Source organism: Acartia tonsa, chromosome 10 (assembly GCF_053477335.1).
Source record: "Acartia tonsa isolate MP-2025a chromosome 10, ASM5347733v1, whole genome shotgun sequence".
Lineage (NCBI taxonomy): Eukaryota > Metazoa > Arthropoda > Copepoda > Calanoida > Acartiidae > Acartia > Acartia tonsa.
The window spans coordinates 32,416,146-32,437,279 of NC_137269.1; the positions used below are offsets into that span (position 1 = coordinate 32,416,146).

Here is a 21,134-nt window from a genome sequence, read left to right on the forward strand (position 1 = left end):
GTCTATTTGAAACATGTTGATTTTTCTACTTTTTTAACAACAATTTTTTATGTGATCTAATTATCCTTTTGATCTGAATTTTGGTATACTGATTCCTGGGACAACAAAGAACAATATCATAAGCGAAACAACTCTATAATCAAGTCCTTAAAATGTAAGTATGTCCATAAACATTATCCTGTATCAAGCAGTTTTTCAACAAATTTACTTACAATTTTGCTTCGACTCTAATACTTTTATTATTCAGTTCAGACACTATACAAGTGTTAATGTCCGTTTGTCCTACCGTTTTAGTGCTTTGCTTTTATGGATGTTGTCATCCTTGGTAGATTAGGATTATTGATAAAAAAGTCTTTAGCCAATCAAGTTAAAATAAGAGTATCCAAAGTCTTTTAAGGGAGAGTGTCTGTTTATAATTTACAGTCTATTATCCCATCCCTTCTGAGTTAAAACCATATCATAAAGATAAATAGATATTCTTAAAGACAGACATTGTATATAAATCACAAGGTAAGACATATTCGTTTGATGGCTTATCAAATCTGAACATTTTGGTGGATTCCTTCAAGTCCTAGTCGAACAATAACCACCCCTCATTATTTTGAAGTATATTGAAAATAAGATTGTGGGATAGTTTTTATTCCGGTGTTATTTGTTAGGTTTTGTTTTATAGGCTCCGCAAGGGTTAGGCATAATGGAAAAATCTAACTTTTCCACCTTCCAATTTATTTCACTTTGATGAGAAACCACCGTTAATCTTTGCTAAATCTAACCCACACTTTTATAAGGCAACTCATCTCAGATATAAATCTCTATCTTAAAAGATAGGATTGTTGACATCATGATGAAAAGTATTTAAATATGTGTATGTCTGTCTGTCTGTTCGGCTGCTTATTGATATGAGGAATTTTAAGAGAGGGAGGGGGCATTGGCTTGTAAAGAATACTGAGGTGGATTCTTAAAAAAAAATTGCCCCACTAATCGCTTAGTGGGGCAAAATTGTTTTCGTGAAAAATCCTCCAAAATCACATGAAAAAATCTATAAAAATTAAATAAAATCTTAAGTTCAAAACCCTTATATGATTTTGTTTATTTTTTTTTGTAGATTTTTTTATGTGATTTTGGTTGATTTATCACAAAAACAATTTTGCCCCACTAAGCGATTAGTGGGGAAAACTTTTTTTAAGAATCCACCTATGGTCTCAAATTTTATAAACTTGATACATATTTTTGTCCTAAAAAATAGGTAATTATTGATCTTGATTGGTAACCCGCGACCGTGGCTCAACTCGTAGCACACTCGCTCGTCGTTGGGGAGGTGATAGGTTCGAATCTCGGCTTAACACTAAAGACATTTAAAATGGTTCCTACTGCTACTATGTCAGGTGCACGACGTAAATAGTTAGAGTAGGGGGAATGCCTTGGCCAAAAACAGACGCTACTCACTACCATGCACAGTTAGGACTTCTCAGACAAAGGTCGTACAATCAAAGGTTTGATTGTCTGATAGGTGTTACTGAACCTAATACCCCGGGTGTTTGGACAGAAAAGGAGACATTTGGCTCTCCTTGGTTATCCTGGGTTGTTGGACCATAGCGTGTGAATGTCATGGACAGCATATCCGCCCGTATGAGGTAATTGACGAGGTAATCTTGATTAGTCCGTTCAGACGAGCAGTGTGACTTTTCGTCCATCAAAATCTGCATTATTGATACTTTTGTTTATCATAATCAGCATGTAAATCATTTTATGTTCCATTAAGATCACTGTTACTCACTGGGGAGTAACGGGACTCAAAACTTTGGGTACTTTTGTTAAATTTTGGGTATTTTTGTTGAATTTTGATCTCAAACTAGTTGTGTCCAAACCTTTTAACCTTTAATGGATGCTTACCCACTTTTGACATAAAAAACAATTTTGTTTTTGTAAGTTAGTGTCTAAATAAATACGTCTCATATTAAAAGCGAAGCTTTTCTATAATTAGGGTGGGTCCGTCCGTACGTCCGTCCGTTACAGAGAGTTAGCTCTTTCCGTTAACTTAAACATGTTAGAATTGTCCTATCGATTCCAAACTTTGCATGATGATTCCTGAAGTAGTTGGGTACAATTTAGAAAGCGTAGCAACTGTATAATCAATACCAGAATGTCCGTACGTCCATTTGAAACATGTTGATTTTTAACTTTGTTTACAACAAATTTTTGTATGTTAAAATTATCCGATTCCTTTGATTTTTTGAAAACTGATTCCTATTACAACAAGGTACAATGTTATAAGCGAAGCATCTCTATAAACAAGTCCAAAAATGTAAGTATGTCCTTAAACATTTTCATCTATTTCTGCAGTTTTGCAACAAATTTACTTACATTATTGTTTGTACTGATACATTTATATTCTGCTAATTCAGTTCTGACAATCTACATGTGTTAATGTTCGTTTGTTCTTCCATTTCAGAGCTTCGCTTTTATGGATTTTGTCATCCTTGTTTTTCTATGAATATTCATGAAGGGTACTTTTTTCCAATTATATGTCAAATTATCAAACTTTTTGTTGGGTTGTATTTTCATCATAGTATAAAGATCAAGGCATAGACAAATTCTTAGATTAGAATTCATCATGAAAAATTTTGAATCTCCTGGACCAAAAGAAAATTTCCATTAAAATAGAGCCATTTTTTTGAGATCCTAATGGATATACAGATAGACAGTTATACATCCTGTTACTTTTGAAAAATAGGATATATATTGTATTCATAATATTATTTCTATTAATTGATATATATACTTATCTGCGCATCTACGGCCATATGCAGACTTGTTCGATTTTGTTATTTCTTACTTTTTACACTAACACACACCTACACACACCCACCCACTCACACACACACACACACACACACATGTCTGGAAATTATATCAGGGATGTAGGGGTGCATGGATTTATATAATTCACGAGTAAATTGAAAATGGATGTTGTTGGCCCTAGAGTGCCCCTTGAGGCCTCTAGGGTCGTAGCTGCTACTGTTAAGATAAACTGTGCATAATTATATATTTGGTAGCAAATACTTTGTAACTTACATTCTTTGTCCGTCTAGGAAAAAATGTGTACAGTAACTGTTATCAGGAATATAAAGCTGAATTTTGATGAAAAGATTTTAATTATATTATACATACACTAGCGGCTTCGCCCCTAGCCTCTAGGGGCTTTGCCCCAAGAGGTGATCAAAAAAATTGAGGTGAAATTCGTAAAAGGACCAAGGAAATCTTCTGCCAAAAAAATAAAGGACCTAGGAAATCTTCTGCAAAAAAAAAATAAAGGACCTAGGAAATCTTCTGCAAAAAAAAAAAAAAAAAAAAAAAAAAAAAAATAGGGGGGGATTTTTTTGTTTTTTGGGGGGGTTGGGGGTGTCCCACCCCCCAAAAAAATAGCCTAAAACCACCACAAGACCATTAGGTATATACCCTGAAGAGTAGAATCCAATCGGTTCAGTGGTTACCGAGATCTTAAGGGACAGACAGACGGACAGATGGACAGACGGACAGACGGACAGACATCAAGCTACTTTGTATTATAGATATATTTAGGTAAAATGTGTTTGTCTCTTTTATGTGAGGATTTACACAGTCTGTAATGCTCTAGAATATATAATATTTTTTCTCGTATTCATTCGAATCCGGTGGATAGGAACCGGTTCTCATCCATACGAAAAAACTATGTCTCGCATCGTATTATATCCAGTTTTCTACGAATATAGAAATGTACAATCATAAGATTAAAACCAGCTTTTTTTAGCCCGTGCCTACGACACCTCAGGGCTAAAAAAACTAGTTTTAATCTTATAATTGTACTTTCTATATCCGCGGAAAGCCGTTTATAATCAATGCGAGAAATAACTATTCTTATCCATGTTTAAAATTAGTATGCTTAATTTGTGTAAAGATTCCTTTGACAACTGCACAACTAGCTATGCCTTTGCTCTTTTATAATGCTTTAGTCGTAATATAATGGGGGGGGGGGGGGGGGGTCTGTGCTCTACTATGCACTTTCAGGGGAATCGCTGGATAATTGTAGAGATACTTTATAACCATATTAACTGAAAAGTAAATCTTTTGTAATGCCTATCAATAAGATTTTGATGATATGAAAATTGTTCTGCTGAAAGGGAAGTCTTTTGTTTAAAATAATGGCTGTAATAAAACAACCATCAATTATGTTTTACATCATATTATACATTTATGCATTATAGCCATGTAAATAGAGGCTTATTGGAAGCGCAGCGAATTATAAATTGCCCCTAATATTAGTCAGTCTATCTTTTGATCGACATATGTATTTGTAACAAGACTTATGTCATATAAGACGTTATCCAAGGATTTGAAGAAATAAGACAATGGTCTATAAATTGATTATTATTTCTTATAAAGATTTAAAAATGGTGGAAAATTGAGAGAAAAAAAATTAATATGCACGTTCTATCATTAGTTGGCTTAAAATATTAAATGAGAAACAATTTTTCTTCAACTTTTTTCACCAATAAGTTGTAACTTTAGGGGGTGGGAGGTCTAATTATACGTCCATTGTCCTACCCTTGTTTAAAATTCTCTAAGTGTCCAATAATAAAATTTAAAAACAATAACAACCAAGTATAAGGTATCGCAGCAATGAAAGTTTACAAAATTACAATACTAGTAATTTGAATACCAAGAAATTAAAAGCGACCAATAAATAGAAATATTCACTCAATTTTGAGTTTTCCATTTTAGGAAGCATCATTTAGGTCCCAGGATGGTTTTATACTATCTTATTTTAAAATTTAAGTCTTGGGATGTGTTTAGGCTATTAGTTGCTAGTTGCATATAAAGAACTTTATGGTTGAACTTACTACATACAACCTATATAAACTACTTTAAGGCATACTGATCTACTTATAGAGTATCTGCATTACTGACAATTTATAGTGTTGTTAAAATCATATTAACATGAAAAATTTTACTATCTGCTCCATCTTAATATTTCTTCAGGGACGTAAGGGAAGGAATATTTGACTTTAAATTGTAATAGTACCCAAAGTTTGATAAAAATTCATTCTTTGGCTTAAAAATTTGGGCAATCACAAGTGGTTGGTGTAAACGAGCAGTGTCCAAGTTTTCTAACCGATTATTTTAGTCAACTGAAGGGGTACATAATCATTTGGGTTGAATGTCAATTTATCATCCACTGTCTTATCCCTCATGATCCCTGCTGTCAATAGAATAACCGTTACTTGGTGAGACATGAAAAGAATAATAAATTTCTCAAATTTTTAAAAGCAAAGCTTTTCTATATTTTAGATAGGTCCGTCCAATCAAGATTTAATAAAAGTTTCCATACTATGGGAACCAGTACGACTTATAGTCCAAAGTACCCTCTTTCTAAATGAAATGCAATACAAACAGATTATATGTAGAGAAGTTACGCTACCATATAATTTGTAACTGTACCCCAATCATCCGCCAGACTGTCAATTAAATGCAAGTACTGGATACTTAAAGGTGGATTTTAATCCTAAGCGTTTTCATCAAAACTTTATTAGTAGCGAAGCTTTTCCTTCCGTCTGTCTGTCTGTAAGTCCGTATCCGTAGCTCTTAACGTTTATTTGGACATGATATGCTAGTTCCATCGAGACTTACCGGTTAAGTTATTGAATCGTAAATCCTACCTAAAATTAGTTTAAAAATTCATCAGTTTTGTTCTAATAATAGGATAAAAGGCGGTTTACCTCTATTGGCATCATTTTGTACTAGTCAAGCACAGAAAGTAAGTTTTAAAAAATTTAATAAGTGAGTTTAGTTAGGCGAGGTTAATTAGGTTATTTTGAAAACATGATAAAGAAAAAAATGTCCACCTTATTTTCACTTTATTGAAAAAATCAAGGGAGGATTTTGTGCTCATTTGGCACTATTGCTATAAAGTATTGATTTTTTTAAAACGAAAATTACATTTTAAGTTAGCTTATTATCAGAACTTACAAAACAAAGCCTATAATAAGCCAATAGCAAGTAGTCAGGCTTGACAAAATGCCCGTAAAATAGTTTAACTACATGATGAACCCTAATTTTATAACTCATGAGTAAAATATCTTGGGTGTAGGTATAAGGACCAAAAAGGTGAATAGTACGGTTGACCTTATTCAAACTTAATCCTAGCTTTGTAAAGTCAGCATACAAACATACATATACATATGCATACAGGGGTAAAGGGTTAGATATGATTTAATAAATATATAAAGAGAGGTAATGATAATTTAACCCTTTACAGTCGGGCCCCTTGCCGCACCTAAATCGGTCGGGTGGGGGGGGGGGGGTTTCAACGCACCCCTGTTATCTCAGTTCCTAATAGAGCTAGAGGGCTAAATTTTTTTTTGCAAGTCCCCTGTTTGATACTGAATTTCCGACCTTTTATAAGTCTAAGTCAGTTTTCGCTTCTTTCACCCTTTTATTTAACAACCTTTGTTTTAGTCAAAAAAATATTTTTGCTCTTTACCTGGATGACCCTGCCAGGTTTGCTGGCATCCTGTGCCCGCCAGGATGGAGATATTCAAAAAATTCCAACTCTCAGTAATGTGTCATACCTATACTTAAAAAGTCACGCAGTTTGGGCTCTTTATCTTTCACACACAGAAAATGAGATATAAAAAACCGGAGGGGGGCCCCCCCCCCCCTCCATTGATATAGGGAATCATAACAAAACATTTCAGCTATAAATTGATAGCTAAGTTGAGATTGCATCTAGCCAAATCCTCTAAACTATCCTAGGCTAGCCTCCGAGTTCTACAGTATTCGGCCCCTTGCCTTTATTCTTCAAACAGAATACAGTATACTGATTACCTTTTTGTGTATAAATAATTTATGCAATGTTTGTTTCTTTGTATCAGGAATAGAGGGAACATTGTTAATTATATGGCACCTAAAGTTTTATAAACACGTTCTTTTATTCGCTGTATGTACTTGGAGTACTTTTAACAGATCAGGATTGGTTGGCTTATACCAGCAGTGTCAAAATTTTAAAAGGGATAATTTTTATATCATCATTGGGGTTGTAAATTAATCATTGTCCAATGTCTTATCCCTTTAGATCCCTGGTTTCTAAATTGTAATTTGCTGAAGGGTTATATTGCCTTTTATTAGAGGGCTGGGTCTTCTAGCCCTCTCATTACAATAAATTACTGAATTTTTTTTGCACAAGATGTACTTAGTAGACTATAAAAGTTGGAAAGATTTTTAATCAATATAATAGATTTGAAATCTGCATAAAATTTTAAGGATTTTTTTTATAAAATTCGTTTTTTATATAATTCTTTATTTAAAGGCGCAAATACGATTTAAGTTAATAAATTTTGACCAATAGGATAGCTGGATTGGAAACTACATACGCTCTAATTGGTTGAATGATGTACGTCACTTAAGCTTCTCCAATCATAGCGCAGATAGTTTTCAATCCACCAATCACAGATCTCAAAATTATTTAACTTAATTTGTATTTGCGCCTTTAAATAAAGAATTATGTAAAAAACTAATTTTATAAAAAATCCTTAAAATTTTATGCAGATTTCAAATCTATTATATTGATTAAAAATCTTTCCAACTTTTATAGTCTAGTACTTAGTAAATATGTCAGTCCTGACCACTTTTATTTAAAGCTATATATTTAGATGATATTAATGATGTCATTTTATTAATTGATTATCGAAAATATGTCTACTTTGACTACTTTAATTGCCATATAGCCGATATTAGCAGGGCTCGGCAGCCGTCGTCAGCCGCCTAAACGCATACGTGGAATCAAACTTTCACTATTTTAAAAATCACCTGGAAGTCTAAACCTGACAAAAATATTGAAATCCCTCTTTTTAAAATAATTTTCAAAGCATCAAATGATCAAAGTGTTTAAGTTTTAGACTTCGGCGTGGCTAACGCGCAGCTGGATTTTAGCAAATAAATCATGACGGCATATCGGCAATATTTTAAGCTATTATGAATACATTTTAAGACTTAAATTTCAATAAGTGAATAGAATACTTATAAGGATGATATTCAAATGAAAACAAATTCTAGGATGTCATAAGTCAGCCAGGTTCTCAGAAAATTCAATTTCAAATTATTTAGCCCCCAGTAGGCTGTTGTTCTTTGTAATGCAGATTTGGGAGAATTCCTTTATCTGTTGTCGTTGACAATCCCCCCCCCCCCTCCCCAAGGTAGAAGGAATAAGAAGCCGGTAAGGAGTTCATATTTTGAGTAAATATTATATTTTTTTTTATAAAACTAAAAAATAAATATTCATTAAAACTTAGTTTTGGACCACAAATGACCTCCCCTATTCCTCCTTATCTCAGTTTTTAAAGAAAAAAAATAATATTTCTAATATCTTACTAAAAGGAGCCCAATTTTTGCAATGGTCTTCAACCTAGCATAACTAAAATAACCATAAAAATTCCTTTTTTTTCCCAAAAAGTTCGTTTGTGGTAAATGCGATTTGAGAAAAAATCCACAAACAAAAAAAGGACCCTACTCGAGAGGGGAGGGGGTTGAAACAGAGTTCCACTAATCGAATATGGTATTTTACCACAGATTTCTTAAATTCATGCATTTTCAAAATGAATTTTCAAATGAATAATGGGGCTCTAAACAACGGGCTAAAATAATAGATTTTTATAGTATTCATATGTATGCACAGAATTTATTTCAGAAAAAAATTTGAAAGCTCAAGATAAAATTATAAAAAAAAACAGAACTATGCAACTTATCATTGGTATAACAGGATGATTATTTGTCTTTCTATCTGTTATGTATGATCTCTAAAACAGCTTGTTTCTTGGATGTTGAGTAATGTTCACAACGTGTCATGCAAGAGATGTTAAAAATTTTACCTTCTGCTGTTATGTCGGTCACGTGACACTAAAAGTAAGAGTAGGGGGGAGTGTCTTAGCCCATAAACGGGTGCACACGTAGGACTTCCAAACAAAGGGCGTACAATTTAAGGGTTGGTTGTCTGTTGGATGTTACTGAACCCCTTTTGCTTCGGTGTTAGAGTATTGCATCCCGATACAATCGGATAATGCTCTGGCTTCTCTAGATGATCACTCGATTCAAAGAAGATTCCCGCCCTAGCGATATTTTTATACATCATTTCTGTTTTTAAGAATCATTGTCTCTTATAGAAGTATAATATATATGTGTTGTGTATGTATATACAAATAGCTGTTCTTTTCAGCATTAGTTTTGGTCAAATGAATTTAAACATATTGTTATTTTTGGACCCTACCTCCCATATCTCTCTTGGTGTTATTTATTATTACTCAAGCTACTCTATAACATATAAATGCGCCTGGATGACCATGTTTACTGTCCATCTTAAATTGAAAATTGAAATTAAAAAAGCCTGTGCACGCCACTGTACTTGAAATCTTATCAAGATTAAAAATTAAAATTATTTTTTAAATATATTTTCCGGGGATAGTGAAATAAAAGAATAATTCTAGTTTTGTTGGTCCAGTTGGTTAATTTCATGTTTTTATCTTATCATTATTGAAAATTTGTCTGTAATACGATACGATACATATTTAGGTCAGGTAAGGTTAAGTTATATTGGCTACTGGTTTGCCCCGCAATGTTGGAGCACCGAAAGGAGCTTATCATAAAAAAAACAACCCCCCCCCCGTTGGTATGTTTTATTTTTTGTTTTTAAAGATGGAGGGGGGGTTATCAGTGTTTATCCGCCACTTGTTAGCTATTACCTTAAACAGTTACTGTATTTTTCAACTAGATATGAAATGCTCCACTTATGGACATGATTGTCCTAGTTAAAAATTGGTTTCCAAATTGAGAAATAGTTTTAACTGTAACAAATATACACAAAATCCTCCTCCTACACAAACACACACACACACACACACACACACAACACACATACACATTTAGAATTACAAGAACAAGAGCATCAATAAATGTACAGATCATAATAATGAATAAAATATATTATATTGAAAAGGCGAGAGATATTATTTTTTTTATCATTTTCCTCTCCCTTCTGGGGTATTTGAACAATGCAAAAACGGGTTGAACATTAATAGCTTTGACTCTAAGGGCACTCTAATAGCAGAATACAACTTTTCTTTAGTGTGGAGTAAGCAAGTCAGTCAGATAGTAAGGGAAGCAGATACTTATAGAGATTCTATGCATATATAAAAAAATTGACAAAGTCATTATAATAATAAAGATTTATTGAATTAATTTGATAAATATTATGACTTGAACATTTTTTTGTGTACATCCATTAAAATATCCTGGGCGGTAATCCATTGAAAATCAATTATTTCATTTTTTAAAAGCGAAGCTTTTCTATAATTAGGGTCGGTCAGTCCGTACGTCCGTCCGTAATGGATAGCTTTTTTCGTATTTTAGGCATGTTAGAATTGTCCTATCGATTTCAAACTTTGCATGGTGATTCCTGTAGTAGTAAGGTTTAAAAAGCGTAGCAACTCTATAATCATTACCAGAATGTCCGTACGTCCAATTTAAACATGTTTTTTACTGTTTTAGCAACAAATTTTTATGTGTTCTAATCATCCGATTGATCTGATTTTTGGTATACTGATTCCTGGGACAACAAAGTACAATATTATAAATGAAACAACTTTATAATCAAGTCCTGTAAGTATGTCCATAAAATTATTCTGTATCAAGCAGTTTTTCAACAAATTTACTTAAAATTTTGCTTCGACTCTTATACAATTATATTCTGATTATTCAGTTCTGACACTATACAAGTTTGTCCTACCGTTTCAGTGCTTCGTCTTTATGGATGTTGTCATCCTTGTTTAAATGTGTTCATCTTCAGCAGCGTGGCTACTCTTTATATATGAAATAGTTCCTTTTCTTTTAAATTTTTTCTTGATTATTCAAGATGGTGTTATCCTTGTAAAAAAGAGTAGCTTTTTGCAATTATGGACAGTCCTTCCATTGTTGATTGATTTTTAAAATTGTGATTCCATAGACGATCAAGTTCAAGGCAATTATTGGAAAATTCTTATAATGAATTAAAGAATCAAACCTCTTTTTAAAAAAAATATTTAACGGCATATTTACTTCAATACTTTGCGCAGATTTCAAAAACTTATTCTAGGTATCGGTATAAGATAACAGACAATAAGTTGATATACGTACTTAAAATGATAAACAAAATTATCCCTACTGTAGATTAAAATTATTTACTGAAAAGTTTTGACAATACTAGTTTGAAACCAACCAATCAAACTCAATAAAAGTACCAAAATTGGTGGTTATAATATTTTGAGTACCAGTGTAATTTACAGTCTAATGTGTTCTTAAATTAGGTTTTTATTATTCTTGTTCTGATATAAATATGGCTCATCATCTAATTAAATTCTCAAAATGGATGTGTTGTAATTAATTACTATTTAGTTTAGGGTGTGTTCTACAAGGTGGTGTTTAGTCTTTTTCGCAAATAATTAATGATAATAAGACCCAAGAAACAATTATTTTTTAAGATTAATATTTAAGTTTAAACTTTTTACCCAATAAGAGAAAATTTAGCTTCTTTAATGCCCTCTATCTGAGTAATTGTCAAAAGTCTAATATTTATTATTTTTTATTTGGGGGGGGGGGAGGGGATCAATGTTTTCTATGGGCAATTTCTCTTGGGAGTGTGGTTGTACCCTTTCCCAAAATAATTTAAACACCACAGGACCTTTGAGAAGCTCCACAGTACAGAAGAACCATATCGTTTCAGCGGTTGCCGAGACCTTGCGTTACATACAGACAGACAGACACAGATCCTGTTAATTATTAAGGGTAATATTGATCAATTTATATTCTTAGAACATTACAGAAACATTTTCACTTATGGAAAGATAATACAAACCCTAATTGAAATCAATTTGATACATTTACCTGTTCTTAAAATTTCCCTCTTTAATACTTGCACACCTTATATCTCGCTGCGTAGATTCTACATACAGTGTTTGGAGGACAGACAGACAAACTGAAATAAACTCATTTTAGAGGAGCTGCAATAGCTAAATAATTATTTTTCTTTTTATCGGTGCATATAAACACTGGTAAAATATAAAAGGGTCTAAACACAGAACTATCTTTGGTGAGTCTTAGATTCCGTTTAAATATGACATTATCACATAACCAGAACTATATTTCTTTATATTGGCAAATAGTGCCCCTCTTCGCATAAATTAACACTATCTATCATATAATTGCTATTGTGAAATACTTGCGTATATGATTTCATGCGGAATTATTGGCACACCAAAGATCAACCATAATCATCTGTAACCTTTGACCCAAATACTTGTATAGCAAGGACGAGTTAGGCCATTTGTTGTCAAGCCTTTTAACAATAAGTGGTACTTACCCTAAAAATGCCTAGCGAGCACATAAGCCCTCTTCCTCTTACTTTTGAATTTAATTGAAAATAGATAAAGGGGAGTATTAGTTTTCACGTTGTGTCTGACTCTGCGGGAAACCCTAAACCTGCGGGTTACCCTGTACCTAGTATAAAATAACCTATCCTGAACTAAAGTAAAAAGCAAATACATAAAAAATACCCCCACTTCCCTTATTTTTTCATTTATTTCAAAACAGGGGAGGGAGAAGGGATGAATTCTATGATCTGACCAAGCACTGCCCCCCCCCCCCCCCCCACAAAAAAATTATTTTATTTTCTTCATTATAATAGTATAAAGTATAAAACACATAAACGTGGTATGCAGACTGATAATTGTAGTAGTAGAGTAGCTTTGCTGCTAATGACTATAGCTTATTTCATTACCGTAAAATAACAATTTTTATGCTTTAAATGTATTTTGTTACATCTTTTTATGTAACTTATATTAATTTACCAATTTTTTTTGTTTTGATCTTAGTAGCGAAGCTTCTTAAAACTATGATTTGTCAGTCACTGCCTTCTAGTAGAAAGACAAACGGAAAACCGGCTGCTCAGTCTGGTATACAAACATTTACACGACCATCATTATTTACAATTTGTTTTATTGCTATTTAAAGATAAAAAAAATCATTCAAATAATTTTCACAATACAGATTACTGCTCTTTTTTTTCCTTAAAAAATTGTATGTTTAATGTTGCGGCGCTTTTATGGATATGATTGTCCTTGTCATATTAAATCTTTATATACAGCCTTTAGGGACTAGAAAAAGAAACAAAAACTTTGAATTTACTAATTGTATAACTTAATTTTCTTGTAATTAGTTTTTGAATTACATTATACATATAACTTTTTGCATTTCCTAACTTCTTGTTTTAGCTGCGAAGCTATTCTATGATTTACAATGATCGTCCGACCGTCTGTATAGCGGTTACACAAAATAGACTGATATTTTTGTGAAGATCCCATTTAAAAAAAAACATCCATGGGTGGTTTATTAAACAAGGATGACAACATCCATAAAAGCGAAGCACTGAAACGGTAGGACAAACGGATATTAACACTTGTGTTGTGTCTGAACTGAATAATCAGAATATAAAAGTATAAGAGTCGAAGCAAAAGTGTAAGTAAATTTTTTGCAAAACTGTTTGATACAGGATAATGTTTATGGACATACTTACATTTTTAGGACTTATTATAGAGTTGCTTCGCTTAAAAAATTGTTCTTTGTTGTCCCAGGAATCAATATACCAAAAATCAGATCAAACGGATAATTATATCACATAAAAATTTGTTGTTAAAAAAGTAGAAAAATCAACATGTTTAAAATGGACGTACGGACATTCTGGTAATGATTATAGAGTTGCTACGCTTTCTAAATCGTACCTAACTACTACAGGAATCATAATGCAAAGTTTAAAATCGATAGGACAATTCTAACATGCTTAAACTAACGAATAAAAGCTATCTATCTCGGACGGACGTACGGTCCGACCCTAATTATAGAAAAGCTTCGCTTTTAAAAACAACTAAACTCAGCTACTCGCTAATGAGGCAAAATTAATTTTGTGAAAAATCCTCCAAAATCACATTAAAAATCTACAAAAAATTATGCGATTATGGAGGATTTTTCACAAAAATAATTTTGCCTCACCAGCGAGTAACGAGCCAATTTTTTAGGAGAAAATTCACCCCAGTATACAATTCACGTTTGTCCGTCGGTCTCTCGGTTATGCTAAAAAAGACATATATATTTTTTGGTAAAGGCTTCAAAATTTTTCTACTATGAGTGATATCCTTCTTACTTCTATCTTTTTTTATCACTGAGCTTAATAACCAAAATTTAAAATTCAAAAATTATAGTAATGTAATTAACAATAAATGAATCGGAAGAAAATTGCAATAATTTTATAACTTTAACAAGGGATAATGATGATGTGAAGAAAAACTATTTTACTTAAACTTTTTTCAGTTTTTTAATAATCTAATCTTATCCTTGCAAAAGTTTACTTAAATTCTTTTGCATGTGTTTTATAAATTTTTTTACAAGTAGAAAAATAAGGATGACAACATCAGCAAAAGTCGAACATAACAAATCAAACAATTAAAAGAAGGTTATTATTTAGAAGTTTAAACAAGTAGAAAAGTTGCTTAATATGGACGTACTTACATTCCAGAAAACTAATATTAAAGATTCCTCGCTTGTAACATTGTGCAATATAAATATCTTTTATTCTAAAATTCCAGTTAAGTGCATACTTATGTCATGTCAATTTTGTTTGTCAAAAAGCAAAATTCTAAATTAAGGATCAATGTTATTCGTCATGTACGCGGACGGTCCTACCCTAAAGTTCGCTTTTTAAAGTGCAATTAAGGAGAAAGCCAAAACAAATCGGCATAATAATTTCCAGAAATATGCAAAAAAGTAAAACAAAATAACCATTTCCTTTTCTGTTAGGCATCAATTGTTTAATGATGCTTAAAAATTTAAACAAGGACAAAATGTTTTAAGTAGAGCAGCATGAACAATATCACATTGGTCTTTAAGCTATGAACATCTAGCATAAAACCATTCCAAGGCTTGAATAAAAAAATTAATGAAACGATACCGGGACCTATATAAAGCTTCCCTTAAAGGGAGAACTTAATGTAGTTTTCGAAATCTTAAACTTCAGAGCTTAATAATAGGATATAGATCTTACCCAGTCCTCCCAAATACAGAATATGCTCTAAATATAGACAGACATCCCTTTACTTTTGTAAAAAAACTTTCTTTTTTATCTTTCAAAGTATGTGTTTTGAAAAGGCAGTTATGGATGTATTCTTTCTTGTTTAATCTATTTGTTTATTGCATTTTTGATAGTTTAATCAAAAGTATCCTTTATTTCATTAGTGGTGCGAGAGGGGGGGGGGGTTGATATTCAATATGGTGTTACCAATGATATTGGATAACATCACCCTCTTCCTCCCTGAAAAAATATATGAAAATATTTTTTGGGTTATGTTGGGGGGAATGGAGTTGGTTAGGCCCCCTTAATATTTTATTCTAGAGCTGGATCTTTAAATCGTTAAGTGGTGCGCTAAATCGGGGCGATCCAGTTCACCCCGGTTTGGTGCGGCAATGGCACTCGTTGAGTGCTATTGCCGCGCCAGTACCTCGCCACTGGGCGCGCTGATTCGCCCATTCCATATTGATTTAAAGATTGAAATCTAGTAATATCTAGGTGCGTCGAACTGGATCGCCCCGATTCAGCGCACCACCTAATGATTTAAAGATCCAGCTTAGTTTAGAATGAGTAGAATATTATTCCTAAATTTCAGTTACATTAACATAATTACAAAAAGTGGAACTTAAAAAGGAAGGTTGGGGGTTATGAGGGTAATTAACTGTTAAAATAAAGGATATTGCGGATTAATCTGGCAAATAATTGAACCAAACAAGAAAATATTCATCTGTTTCTTGCAGAAAGTGATTTTATAAAGAAAATTACATATTTTCCAAAGAAATGAAGCATACAATTTTAGACTTTCAATTATTTTTTATATTCAGATAACAAGAAATGGATCATGTCCAAATTAATAGACACATTCTCTTATTTGTTAAATTTTGGGGACTTTTTGATTGGGTAACACAAACTAGAAGTGTCTAAGATTTTTTACTTTTTCACCAATTTTAATTCTATTTACTAAAGTGATAAATTTGTTTATTATAATTATGGTACCCAATGTCTTATCCCTAAAATATCTGTCAAGTAACGTTGTCGATAAAGTTACAACGCCAAAGTTCAACTGACCATTTATACAAACAATTTAAAACAATTATACCAATTAACGGGTACAAATTATATTTCAAGTTTTAAAAGGGTTAATTGATCTTATTTTCAACCTTAAATGACCCCTGACAACATAATTATCATGTCATCAATGATAATCCAGTGATCTTAAGGGATAAGACAATGGAACATAAATTTATATATACCATTATTTGTTATAATAAACAAAATTATCCCTTTTGTAGATCAAAATTACTTGGACACTGCTAGTATTAACCAAGACTTGATAAAAGTATTAGGGGGTTATAGAAATAAATTATAACCCCCCCATCATTTCATATATAAAACTTAAAGGCATAATTTTGATTATGCTAATTGGGGGAATCTTTTCCTTGTATCTACGCTTTTTAACAGTTAGGATCCCATTACATTTTGTTTTGTTTTGCAATTTTCAATCAAAATGATTTGAAAGAAAGGTCAATTGAAGTAAAACTATTTAATATATTTTTACCAAACAAAACTTACGGTTTTATTATTTTATTTGCTTTACTTTGATAATTAAACAGTTAGGGAGTTGAATCCATTTTTATAGAAGCAGAAATATAATCTATGATTATGGTTTGGACCCTCTAAAACTGTAATCTACCCTTCCACTTTCCCCTCTCTTGGTGAAGATATCTTTACCAAGAGAGGCAAAAGTGGAATCTTAAATTTCAAAAATCGTATCGGCGTTGAAGATATCTTTACCAAGAGAGGGGAAAGTGGAATCTTACATTTCAAAAATCGTATCGGCGTTGAAGATATCTTCACCAAGAGAAGGGAAAGTAGAATCTTACATTTCAAAAATCGTATCGGGGTTGAAGATATCTTTACCAAGAGAGGGGAAAGTGGAATCTTACATTTCAAAAATCGTATCGGCGTTGAAGATATCTTCACCAAGAGAAGGGAAAGTAGAATCTTACATTTCAAAAATCGTATCGGCGTTGAAGATATCTTCACCAAGAGAGGGGAAAGTGAAAAGGTAGATTACAGTTTTAGAGGGTCCAAACCATAATCATAGATTATATTTCTGCTTCTATAAAAATGGATTCAACTCCCTAACTGTTAAAGGCTGCCATAGAATATTTTTTATCAGTTTTAATTTTTAAATTAAAAGGCTGAAAAGTCAGCAGCAAATAGGTTCTTCATAAAATACCTCATTCACTAAAAAGGTCTTAAAAGGTTGCGTGATTATTAATGAAGAATACTTTTTAATTCTGATTAAAAAACGATAATTGATTATTTTTTCTTCATCGCGTTTGTATTTATGAATTTTTCATATTTCAGAGCTCCTGGGAGGCCCAATACTTCCGAGACTGCAACGGAGAGAGCAATGGAAGTGATCTTCCTCTGGAAACTATTGAGGCTGAGAAACGTTGTTCTGGAGAGGTTGAAGAAGAGGCTGCAGATGATCTTCCCAGCTATGCTGAGGAACTACCTGCCTACGAGGAGCCTGCACCCCCTCCACCCCCACCACCTACAAGAGCCCCAGAGCCTCCCCTGCAAGAGTATGGATTACCCCCCGTAACAACTGCTGCTCCCCTGCCTGCCTATGAACCAACAGAGGCAGCAGCTCCCCCTCCACCAAATGGCTTGTACCTGCCCCCTGCCAATGGCAGAACTGGACGCAGACAGGGTGGAAGACCAACACCAAGTGGATTTCAGAGACAGGGAAAGCTATTGGTTGAGTCCCAGAAGTCTGGAAGTCGTGGTGGTAATGGAGGTGGCAATGGAAATGGCGATGGAGACGGTCGTGGTAAAGAGGGTCCTGTAGGTGGAATTGGCGGCGTTGGAGGTGTTGGTGGCGTTGGATGGGCTGGACCTGACCACAACCCTGCATGGGATGGACCTAGAGGTGGTAGTGGAGGTAATGGTGGCAGCGGATGGGCGGGACCAGATCACAATCCTGCTTGGGATGGACCTAGTGGAAACGGTGGAGGTAATGGCAACGGTGGTGGAAATGGAAATGGTAGAGGCGGTAGAACTGGAGGAGTTGGAGGTGTTGGAGGCACTGGCTGGGCTGGACCTGATCATAATCCTGCATGGGATGGACCAAGTGGCAACGGAGGTGGCAATGGAGGTGGAAATGGAAATGGAAGAGGCGGCAGAAATGGCAAGTCTGGTCCTGTAGGTGGTGTTGGTGGAGTTGGAGGTACCGGATGGGCTGGACCTGATCATAATCCAGCTTGGGATGGACCTTCTGGAGGGGGCGGTGGTGGAAATGGAGGTGGTAATGGAAACGGCAGAGGTGGAAGGAATGGTCCAGTTGGAGGTGTTGGTGGAGTAGGAGGTACAGGTGGTACTGGCTGGGCTGGACCTGATCACAACCCTGCTTGGGATGGACCTAGTGGAAATAGAGGTGGTAATGGAGGTGGAAATGGAAATGGTAGAGGTGGAAGAAATGGTAAATCTGGCCCTGTAGGTGGTGTTGGTGGAGTTGGAGGAACAGGATGGGCCGGACCTGATCATAATCCTGAATGGGATGGACCTAGTGGAAATGGAGGTGGTAATGGAGGTGGAGATGGAAATGGAAGGGGTGGAAGGAATGGCAAATCTGGACCTGTTGGAGGAATTGGTGGAGTTGGAGGCGTAGGTTCAGATGGACCTGACCACAACCCAGCCTGGGATGGACCTAATGGAAATGGAGGTGGTAATGGATTTGGAGGCAGACATGGAGGTGGTAATGGAAATGGAAGGGGTGGAAGAACTGGACCAGTTGGGGGAGTGGGAGGAGTTGGAGGTGTAGGTTCAGATGGAACAGACCACAACCCAGCCTGGGATGGACCTAATGGAAATGGAGGCGGTAATGGATTTGGAGGTGGAAATGGGGGTGGTAATGGAAAAGGAAGGGGTGGAAGAACTGGACCAGTTGGAGGAGTAGGAGGAGTTGGAGGTGTAGGTCCAGATGGACCTGACCACAACCCAGCCTGGGATGGACCTAATGGAAATGGGGGCGGTAATGGATTTGGAGGCAGAAATGGAGGTGGTAATGGAAATGGAAGGGGTGGAAGAACTGGACCAGTTGGAGGTGTTGGTGGTGTAGGAGATGTTGGAGGTGTAGGAGGTGTTGGCTCTGATGGGCCTGATCATAATCCCGCCTGGGACGGGCCTAGTGGAAATGGAGGTGGAAATGGACGAGGTGGAAATACAGGAGGTATTGGAGGCGTTGGATCTAGAAATGGACATAATGGAGATGATCCTGATGATGTCCTGTTGAAGAAATCTGGTGGTAAAAAGCCAACAGGACTTGACAAGAAGAAGAAACAGAGTGCTAAGGAGGAGAGACAGGGTAGGTCAGGCAACTTAGTCTGGACTGTTGAACAGTGGCTCAAGAGAGGATAAATTATTCTGTTCCGCCATAATTGTTTATTTTTCATATTTTTGTTAAAATGTATATTATAAACAATCTTTAATTAAAATTAAGTACAATTATAAGCTTTAACTAAATTCTAGTATTGTCAATCCAAAACAATAAATTCCAATTTTAACAAAAAAAACTGCCATATTCTTTATACACATTTTTTATTTATATTTGACACTTTTCATAAAAATAACCACTGTAGTTTTCTTTTTTTATTTTCTTTAATTCATGGCATTATGATTTATTAATTAATAGTTATTTATCGGATCATATTATAGACAGCTTTCCATGGATATTGAAATGAAAATTATGAGATAAACTGGTTTTAATATAATGATTTTTATTTTAATATTCGTGAATAAGATGGTATACATGATTTTTCAGTGTGGTTAAAAACTGGTTCTAATCCTCTGGATATTAATTGGTTTCGAAGCCATACTGGAATAGTTATTTCTCGTATCGTATGATAAACGGCTTTCCGCGGATATAGAATGTACAATTATAAGATTAAAACTAGTTTTTTTAGCCCCGAGGTGCCGGAGGCACAGGCTAAAAAATCTGGTTTTAATCTTTTGATTGTACATTTCTATATTCGTAGAAAACTGGATATAATACGATGCTAGACATAGTTTTTTCGTATGGATGAGAACCGGTTCCTATCCACCGGATTCGAATGAATACGAGGAAATAAAATACTATAAAGGGCATTTGTTACCAAGTATAAAATAGCTAAAAATAGATTAGTTTAGGTTTTTTTTATCTTATACACATATTTTATATTTACACTTTTTACATAATTTTGTGACATGCATTATGTTTTTGATGTTGAAATAAATATTTAGCATTAAATGTGTTCTTAAACCTCAAATCAATAAAAGATATTTTTTTATTTCTAATCATTAACATTTTTTTTAGTAGCGAAGCTACTCTATAATTCACTTTGTTTGCTAATGAACGTAAGTCCGTAACCCTGTAGTAGAAATGAGATTTACTCGTCTGCAATTCTATTATAATGTACTTCTTTTTTTCTTGTTCTTAATTTTTTTATGACCACTGAACATATGTTTGATTTAATTATACATTTGCAAATCCATGTTTCGCTTTACTACCTCATTTGCAATTATGTCTGAGTCTCCTGTTTTATTTTTTATCAAGCGAAGCTTTTCTACTATTTGGGTCGGTCTGTAGGTCCGTCCGTAACAATTAGCTCTTATCTTTGATTGAATTTTCCTTTCAATTCCAAACTTGGAATGATGATTCCTGTAATAGTTAAGCATGGCTTGGAAAGCGTTGCAACTCTATAAACATTACCATGATAGCTCCATTTAAAACATGCAGATTTAGAACTTTATTGACAAATCTTTTGATATAATCACCTATTCAACTGGTTTTTGAAGTAATGATTCCTTGGACAACAAAGTAAACTGTAATAAACGGATAATCTTTGTAATCAAGTCTGAAAAATGTAAATATGTATCTTGTTAAACAGTATATATTCTGTATTATAGC

The 21,134-nt window shown here is 34.0% G+C and overlaps 1 protein-coding gene across 1 annotated transcript in view; it reads left to right on the forward strand.

The window, feature by feature from the left end:
* The window catches only part of LOC145329921 (uncharacterized), a 39,716-nt gene extending 19,970 nt beyond the window's left edge, over positions 1-19,746 (forward strand). Inside the window, exon 4 of the mRNA XM_080174390.1 lies at positions 17,552-19,746. Within this exon, the coding sequence (XP_080030516.1) occupies positions 17,552-19,606 (2,055 nt within the window). The 3' untranslated portion in view covers positions 19,607-19,746. The remainder of the gene's footprint in view (positions 1-17,551) is intronic.
* Positions 19,747-21,134: the final 1,388 nt, after the last annotated feature.